We start from the raw sequence: 10,000 nt of genomic DNA on the forward strand, positions 1-10,000 counted from the left end.
TAGTTCGGTTCGAAGCTTTAAGATTCGTTTAGATAAACACCTAAGCAAGATGCTATAATGCCTGCCATTTATTTTATGTTATTTGTTTATTTGTTTGTTATTATTTGTCTATTTGTTTATTATCATTTCTTTGATTTTCAATTATTACTAGTTATATGTTAATTTATTACCATTTACAATTTACCTGTTTCTTTCTTATTTAACTATACCTACACTATGTGTGAGTGCCGATTGCACTATGTATGGAAATATTGTATAATGAATGGAATTGTAATAGCGTATTGAATTGATGTACATATAAAGAAATGTATTAAGTAGAAGTAACGGCAATTACGGCCTGTGAGGTTGAGCATCTAGTTTTGAGTCGCATATAACATGAAATGGAAAATGATATTGTATAAGAATGATGGAATATAGTGGTCCAGTGTGTATAATGAAACAAAACAAGATTAAAGAAACACTAGAGAAGCAAAGAATGCCAAGTAGAACATGACTTATTTATTTACGGTCCCTTATATGTAGTACTCTGCCAATAAAGTAGTGCGAGTTTTCCTCGGCATGATTGTACTGAGAGCCGTTTTTTTGTGTCTAGAACATTGAGCGGTGAAGATGTGTCCATTACTATAAGTGTCTGGGGAACCCGTTGTTGAACATTCATGGAAGGGAAAGATAGATCACGATAGAGATGGCAGAATCGGCTAAATATTATGACACTCTCAACGCCACGCCAAGAAGGTACAGAGTGATTGGGGAAGGCAGACAATCTGGCACACACACGCTGTCTTTACGAAGGATAATAAAGAAATTGTGTGCGTGCCATATTGTCTGCCTTCTCTCATCCCTCTGTACCTTGAGCCGCCTACCTTCGTGGCGTGGCGTTGACACTATGTATTTATTTATTTTATTTATCATTATCAATGTTATTATATATGTATATATATATACATACATATATATACATGTATATATATATATGTATATATATATGTGTATATATATATATATATATATATTATAACATTTATTTATCATTATTATACACACATATATACATAGTTACATTTGTAATCCTTTCTAATTCTTTTGAAAACATGTTCTCTTTCCTCACAGACTGACTACAAAAATGGTGGTAATGACAGGGCCGAAACATGGCGGTTCTATGGGTGGTAGAGGAGCCCCATACTTGTGGTACATGTTGTACGCCTGGGGCACCCCAATCGTGATCTTCGTGATCAGCCTTATCCTCTACCTCCTGCCATACAGAGTATACCGTTCCCTCAGGCCTTTCTCCGTTACCGGCAAATGTTGGCTCACCAGTAAGTGTTGGCCTACTTTAGACCTGTATCCGTCTGTGTAGACCATATGAAGATAATTGAACTATATGGTTAGAAAAGACTTACTAAAAAAGATAGGTTTTAGCCAAAGGTGCACTATTTCACTCCATGACCAACCAGAGAACTCTGAGCCAGTACTTCTTTTGCGATAACCAGCGTCTCTATCGTGGGAATATTATCGCACTGAAGAGTTAATAGAAGTGGTAAACGAGAGTTCTAAAGAGCCATTAGAAATAGGGGGTGGTAGAAGATGAAAGTGATCAGTATGCTTCTCTGAGTTCCTTCTTTTATCTTATTTTCTTTTATCATCGATAATTTTTCACTAAATCTTAGTTTGTGGAACCTAATTTATCTTTTGCAAAACAGTACGAGAGGTTATCACTGGCAATTTCGAAGCTCGAGATTGACAAATGACCGTACATATTGTAACTAATCTATGGAGCTTGTGGCAGTATCCACAGAAATAGTTTAGAACTTCTACGAAAGATAATATACTTTTGATAAATGTAGCTTTTGTGTTCAACGACTATAAAAAAGCACTAAGAAAGTTTGGAATACACTTAGATATATACAAGATATCCTACTGCACAAGAGAAATGTGACTATATGAGTAGCTAATATATTTCTTCAAAGGTAAGTCAGTTAATGTGATGCACTTTTTGCTGAAACAATTCATGTCACCAGAAAGGAATCTTTTCCTCCATGCTCGCTACTTTTACTTGTGATGTCCTCAGCAGGATCACAGGCTTCCCTCTTACCTAATCAAAGGGAATTACGTACATCTTATCCTTGCTTTTACATATGATTACCTACCACGCTGTTCTTCTTGGTGAACCTGATGCTCGTCACAATGTTACATGCGACTATTACGGCGGGAGAAATACTAGATCCCACATTAAGTAGTTTGTCTGTTTATCAACAGAAGAAATGGAGATATTGGCTTTCTTCTATGGGCCCATCGCGCTGCTCTTCTTGATTAACCTGGTCCTCATTCTGCACACGGGGCTGAGGCTCTACAAGGCTGGAGATATGTTCACCTGTTGTCCCAACTCATTGTTCCCCAATAGGTCACCTGCGGTCGCTGCTTCTCACTCTTTCAACCGTACGCATCTTCAAGAGTAAGTGAAACTTTTCTCTTAAGGTATAATTTCCTTTAAGTTTTCCTCAAGGTAATAGATTTCCTTGAATTTTTCCTCAAGGTGAAACCTCTCCTTGTCAGTGATTTTCTTTTCTTTATCTTGAGGTCAGATATCTCTTTAGAGTAACAGTATTCTTTGAAGGATGAGCAGAATGGATCATAAAGAAGGCTGCTGCCGAATAGTAGTACCCATTGTCCCGTTATAGGATGGCTACTGATTTTGCATCATTAACTGTAGAAATTGTGACAAGAAACCATTGCATGAAGACTTTGAGGAGTTCAGAGGAAGAATGGAATTAAGGTTACTGGGAGAGAAGTTTAGTACTGACATGATATACTCTCGGATTCAATCGCTGCCTACCTCTTGGCAACTCTAAGATAAGAATAGGTCTTGGAGAGTATTCTTAGTCTCCCTCTTCCACATGCCCAGTTTTCTAGTTTCCTTCGAGATCATGTTATTATGAGAGTTACAGGACATCTGGCAAAGTTAACCTTCTCTCTATTTATCCAATTATCATTTAGTTAGACACAATTATTTTTCTTCATCTATTGATTGAATGATTGATCTGTACACCCATGTACGTATTTCTCTATCTTGTATTTATTTATCATTTTTTCTAATCTGTTTATCATTTATTCATTCATTCATTTATTATTCATTAATGTATTCATTTATCATTTACTTATCTATTCGTTTATAGGTTTATTCATTTAATAATTCGTTTGTAACTCATTCATTTTTAATTTGCTATTTTATTTACTCAATTTGATATATTTTTGACAGATTCTGGCAGCGGTTTGGCATCTTCTCTGTCATGGCAATCTGCTGGATTTTCGAAATTTTGTCTTGGAAGATTGGTCATGCAGATGCCTGGTTAGTCTCCCGTTCTCTTCGTATCGAAACACTCCTTAAGTTTCTGGTTCTGATGGGCTTCCAGATAAAAGATAATCTTCTTCTTTCTCCTCCCGATCTCGTCACGAAATCATAATATCAACAACAGAATAAGGGCCTCTAGTGGTAGTGTCAAGTTAAAATGAACTAAAACTCAACTTGTATATTCATGTATATATACATAGTTGCATGCATGTGCATACGTATATTCATACACACATACAATATAATCAATTTCAATTAAAATTATAAAGGCTTGTATAAACTCTTTACAGAGGCTTCATTTTAAGATATATTGGAATAATTAAAGCTGGTTTTGTATGCTATTTTTCATGTATTTGAATTGCGTTATGTGGCTCATAGCCGTACTTTTTTTCTTTTCTTTTTTCTGGGGTGGGGGCGGACCTGTGATCTATGCAAGGGATTAAGGAAAACTAGATTTAGAAATAGAAGATTCTCCTACCAACTGCAGTACTACCCTTGGTTGCTCTAAGACATAAGTAAAATACTTCAAAGTTATAAGGTTGTACACACACACAAACACACACACACACACACACACACACACACACACACACACACACACACACACACACACACACACACACACACACACACACACACACACACACACACACACACACACACACACACACACACACACACACACACACAAACACACACACTAACAATCACACACACACACACACACACACACACACACACACACACACACACACACACACACACACACACACACACACACACACACACACACACACACACACACACACACACACACACACACACACACACACACACACACACACACACACACACACACACACACACACACACACACACACACACACACACACACACACACACACACACACACACACACACACACTCACTCGTCGGTCGAGTGACAACGAAGGTTGGTGATATCCACAATTCTTTAGGATTATAACGATAAGGAAGTACCTGTATTGTATTAATATGGAAGGGGAAAGCTCGTGGTGCTGTGTGAAAGTGGGGAAAAAAAAAGGAGAAGGGGAGGGCTAACTGAGGAAAATGGAAGGAAATGAAGAAGGGGAAGATTGGGTCCAGGATGTCAGACGGCATGTCAACAAAAGACGGCTAGGCGAGGATCGCAACGACAAGGAAGTACCTGTGTTGTATTAATAGGGAAGGGGAAATTTGATGGTGTAGTGGGAAGGTGAAGAAAAAGAAGAAGGGTAGGAAATGAAGAAGGGAAAGATTGGGTCCAGGAAGTCAGACGGCATGTCAACAAAAGACGGCCAGATGACAATGGTAAAGTCGAAGAGAGTAGTAAAAATGTAAAAAATTAGAAATATAGATAAGAGCAGCGCAATGGAAGGTAATGATTACTATTTCCATGGATTTAATGACGGAGGAAATGACAATCTACCCCGACTAGTAAATTTAGAGGAGAAACTAAAAGAAATGAATGAAAATTGGGAAGTTAGGTTTAACCAATTAAAGTTGATTACTCAAAGAGTTGATAAACTGGAAGAACTAAAGAAGGAAAATCAAAACCTAACTAAAGAAAAAGAAGAATTAAAACGAGTTGAGAGAAGTAAAGGTTGAGAATGAGGAATTGAAGAGGAGTAATAAAGAGAATAAAAATCCATAGCAAAAGAGGTAAGGGGTTGTAAAAAAGTAAAAGAGAATAATAAAAAGGAATTCAGAGGTATGATCGAACAGCAGATGAAAGAACAAACTAAGGACACAGTTATTAAAGTGATGAAGGAGAAGGAGAATATAGTAAGAGACTTAGCAGACAAAAAGAAATGTATGATTATATTAGGGATGGAAGAGGTCTACAAGAATAAAAGAAGAAAAGGGAAAAGTAAATAAGGTATTAGAAGTAGTTCAAGAAGATGAACCAGAAACAGGGAAAAAAAGAAGAAATATAAAGACTAGGGAAATACAATACAAGTAAGACCAGACCAATTAAGGTGAAATTCAGGTCACAAACAACAACAGAGAATACCTTAGCAAAAACAGGGAAACTAGCAGACAATCAATATAAACAGGTATGGATAAAAAGAAAAATTAATAAAGAGGAAAGAGAGGATGAGAAAACAAAAAGACTAGAAGCTAAGGAAAAAAACAAGAGAAGAACAGAGTCAGAAAAAGAGAAATTCTATTGGAGAGTAGTGAATATCAAAGTGAGGAAATGGTTCATAGCAGAGAAAAACAAAAGGGAAACAGAAAACACAGTGGAAGTAGCAGAAAATTAAAAGTATCTTACACAAATATAGATGGCTTAATAACAGGCTTGAACGAAATGAATGATTACCTGAAGGAAAAAGAACCTGACATAATAGTAATTGTAAAGACAAAATTGAAAGATCCACTACCACCCAACAGTGTAGGACAAGGTGCATATGATTATTGGATTAGAAACAGAGGTAAAACAAGAGGGTGGAGTTATGTTCCTGACAAAGAAGGATACAAATGTGAGGAATGCCACATATGGAAATAATAGAGTAGAGATGATTGTGATGGAAGTGGAGGACAATGATGGGAAGAGCAGGAAGTTTGTAGTAAATTATGTACCTCCTAAAACGGTTTTATGGGAAGAGAAAGAACACAAAAATATATTAGAAGACACAAGGATAACACTAAGTAAGATAATGAAAGATGAAGGAAAAATAGCTATAATGGGTGAGTTTAATTGTAAAGAAATCTGCTAGGAATAGATGACAGTGAAGGGTGGAGACGACCTCTGGGGAAATGTGCTACTTGATATGATTATAGAACATACAATGACGCAATGGATACAAGAGAATACTAGGTATAGAAATGAGGAAGAACCATTAAGACTGGACCTAGTAATCACATAAGAACCCGAAATAGTGGACAAAATTGAATGTAGGACACCAATAAGTAAAAGTGGCCACATGTTGGTTGAACTGGAACTAAATTAGGAAAAAATACATGATAAAATGAACAATATAGAAAGGGAAGATTTATGTATGATTTTTTTTCATAAAACAAGAGAATTTTTTCAAAAAGCTGACTGGGAGAGAATACACAAGGAGGAAACAACAGTAGAAGAGAAATGGAATATTAAATATATATATATATATATATATATATATATATATATATATATATATATATATATATATATATATATATAAAGAAGGAGTGGAAAATTATGATACAACACAAAAGCAAGAAAAAGAATATATAAAGTGCTGGTACAACAAAAGATGTAGGAAGTTAAAAGACGAGAGGGATAAAGCTTGGGTAAAATGGAAAAAAGAAAGACCTGAGAAATTGGAAATATATTCTAGTTATAGAAATGAATATGTACAAGTGTGCAGAGAAGAAAAGAGAAAATACGAAAAAGATGTCATAGAAAAATATAAAGATCAACCAAAACTATCTTACATATCTGTAAACAAACTGAAAAACAAACAAGAATTAGAGAAACTACGACAAGGAGGAATTGAATACACAGAGGAAATGGAGATGGCAGAAATTGTGAACAAGAATTTTAAATCGGTGTTTACAAGGGAGAACACACAACCTAGAGATATCGAATGGGAGGCGAAAGTCCCCCCTATGAAAGAGATAGAAGTATCAAGGGTTGAAATAATGAAACACTTGAGTAATCACGATGTCAGAAAATTGCATGGACCAGATGAAATGACAAACTGGATTTTGACAGAATGCAGGAATGAACTAAAAGACAAATTACATAGTCTAATAAATAGTTCATTGAAAGAAGGAAGAGTTCAAAAAGATTGAAAAAGAGCAAATATAGTACCAATGTGTAAAGGGGGAACAAGGTAGAACCTACTAACTATAGACCGGTCTCTCTTACAAGTACGATAGCTAAAATTTGTGAAAGAATGATCAAAATTAGATGGATAAGGCTTTTGGAATAAACAACGTACTAAATCCAAGGCAATTTGGATTTAGACAAGGACAATCATGCGTCACAAACTTAATGTGTTTCTATTCAAGGCTAATAGATGTAATATAGGAAAGAGATGATTGTGCTTTTCTAGACCTAAAAAAAAAAAAAAAAAAAATGATAAGTTACCACATAGGAAGTTGCTTAAGAAATTACAAAATTCAGGAGGACAAACACTCTAATTGGGATGAAGTGATAAGTGGTGTTCAACAAGGAACAGTTCTGATCCCATTAATGTTTGGTATATATATGTTAATAGTATGGATAATGGAATTCTTAGTTATATGAGCTTCTTTGCGGATGATACAAAATTGTTGACAAAGTGAACACTGAAGAAGATTGTGAGTCGGTACAGAGTGATCTCAATAAAGTACGGGAATGGAGTAGGAAGTGGGAGATGGAATTCAATATCAAGAAGTGTTGTATATTGGAATGTGGAAGAAGTAAAAAAAAATAGTGGGAACATATAAATTGGGAGAAGAAGAAATAAAAAAAAGTATTAAACAAGAAAGACCTAGGAGTCATTATTATGAATAATATGTCCCCTGAGAAACATATTATTTGCGAGCATGTTGCAAGGGGCAGTAGTGAAACAGGTCGTGCGGTTCGTGGGTTTATTAATCGGTAGGTTATGCGTACAGAGGAGGCACGTCAAGTACCCAAGAGGCCTACAGAGCAACTGCCCGTGGGCGAAGATGTTAGGTGCTGTAAGCACACATACATAAAGAGAGCTTTCTTAGATCAATGAATGGGATCCTTGGAGTGGTGACGTCTGGGGATCAGGCACGCAGTGCTCCACCCTTGCACTAGTTCTTAGTCCTATACACTATGCCACTATACTACATATACAAAACAAAATTTTGGGAGAAACTTATAATTTAATAAGAACAATCAAAGTGGTATTTACATACCTGGACGAAGAAATGGTGAAGAAAATATTAGTCACTTTGATAAGACCAAGATTGGAATATGCAGCGACGACGTGGTCACCAAGATAAAAAAAAAAATATCTAACAAAACTTGAAAGAATACAAAGAGCAATTACAAAATTGGCACCAACGCTCTAAGAACTATCATATGAAGCGAGACTCACAAAACTTGAGCTACAGACATTAGAGCAAAGAAGAGAGAGAGGAGACTTGATAACTATTTATATAATCATGAAAGGCATAGAAACTATTGATAGAGAGGATCTAATAAAGTGGGATGGTAAAAATACAAGAGGACACGGAAAGAAAATCAAGAAAGACAGTTATAGAAGAAACCTGAAAAAGAACAGCTTTCCCCACAGAATAATAGACATTTGGAACAAGTCAGATGAGAAAGTGGTGTGTGCAAAAACAATACATGAATTTAAAAACAGTCTAGATAAAATGAGATATGAAGACGGGACACCACGAGCATAGCTCCCCTTGCCATAAAATACAACTAGGTGAATACAACTAGGTAAATACACACACACACGCACACACACTTTATATACTTACATACATACATGCATACACACATATGTACACACACACACACACACACACACACACACACACACACACACACACACACACACACACACACACACACACACACACACACACACACACACACACACACACACACACACACACACACACACACACGACTCGGTGGCGTATTTGGTAGAGTGCTGAACTACCACGATAGTGGCCCGCAGTTCTTGGTTCCAATCCTGCCCAGGGCCGAAATTATTTCGGTACTGCTGCGTTTCGAGTCGTTACTCTGACTCTCGTGGGCGGGGAGTTGGGTGTGTGTGTGTGTGAAAGGTCATAGCATTACCCATAGATCGGACCTACGAGCTCTCTTCCAGGAGGGAAATAGCTGTCGATCACGGGTCCAACACGTGATCCAAAGCCCAAGTGAATACACACACACACACACACACACACACACACACACACACACACACACACACACACACACACACACACACACACACACACACACACACACACACACACACACACACACACACACACACACACACACACACACACACACACACACACACACACACACACATATATATATATATGTATGTATGTATATATATATATGTACATATATATACATACATGTATATATATATATATGTATATATATGTATATGTATGTATATACATATATAAATATATACATATATATATACATATATACATATATATATATATATATATATATATATATATATATATATATATACAGAATGGAAGCTAAGCATAAGATAAAGGAAGTAAAGAGGAGAGCAGATGTGAAATAGGGTAAGAGTATGACAGAAATTTTTGAAAGCAATAAAAAGATGTTTTGGAAGGAAATTAAAAGAGAAAAAGGAAGCGAAGCAAGTAGAGAAGAAAAGGTAAAAGGTGCAGATGGAGAGATGATAATGGAAGAGAAGGCAGTGAGAGGAAGGTGGACAGAGTATTTTAGGGACTTGCTAAATGTGAAGGAGGACAAGGAGGGAAAGGTAGTTGCAGCGGGAAGTGCTAAGAAAATGAGAGTAATGAGTGAGGAAAATGGAGGAGAAATAGGGAAGGATGAAGTGAAAACAGATGATGAGAGCAGGTAAGGCACCTGGTCTGGATGGATGCCATGCAGAATGTCTGAAGAAAGGAGGTACAGTGATGGCGGACTGCCTGGTGAGGCTGTTT

At 36.5% G+C, this 10,000-nt stretch overlaps 1 protein-coding gene across 1 annotated transcript in view; it reads left to right on the plus strand.

The window, feature by feature from the left end:
• LOC143035513 (G-protein coupled receptor Mth2-like) overlaps positions 1-10,000 on the plus strand; it is a 25,578-nt gene that overhangs the window by 12,591 nt on the left and 2,987 nt on the right. Inside the window, exons 3-5 of the mRNA XM_076202378.1 lie at positions 1,111-1,316; positions 2,257-2,452; positions 3,257-3,346. Of these exons, the coding sequence (XP_076058493.1) occupies positions 1,111-1,316; positions 2,257-2,452; positions 3,257-3,346 (492 nt within the window). The remainder of the gene's footprint in view (positions 1-1,110; positions 1,317-2,256; positions 2,453-3,256; positions 3,347-10,000) is intronic.

Source organism: Oratosquilla oratoria, chromosome 19 (assembly GCF_046742065.1).
Source record: "Oratosquilla oratoria isolate Oo_2021 chromosome 19, ASM4674206v1, whole genome shotgun sequence".
Taxonomy (NCBI): domain Eukaryota; kingdom Metazoa; phylum Arthropoda; class Malacostraca; order Stomatopoda; family Squillidae; genus Oratosquilla; species Oratosquilla oratoria.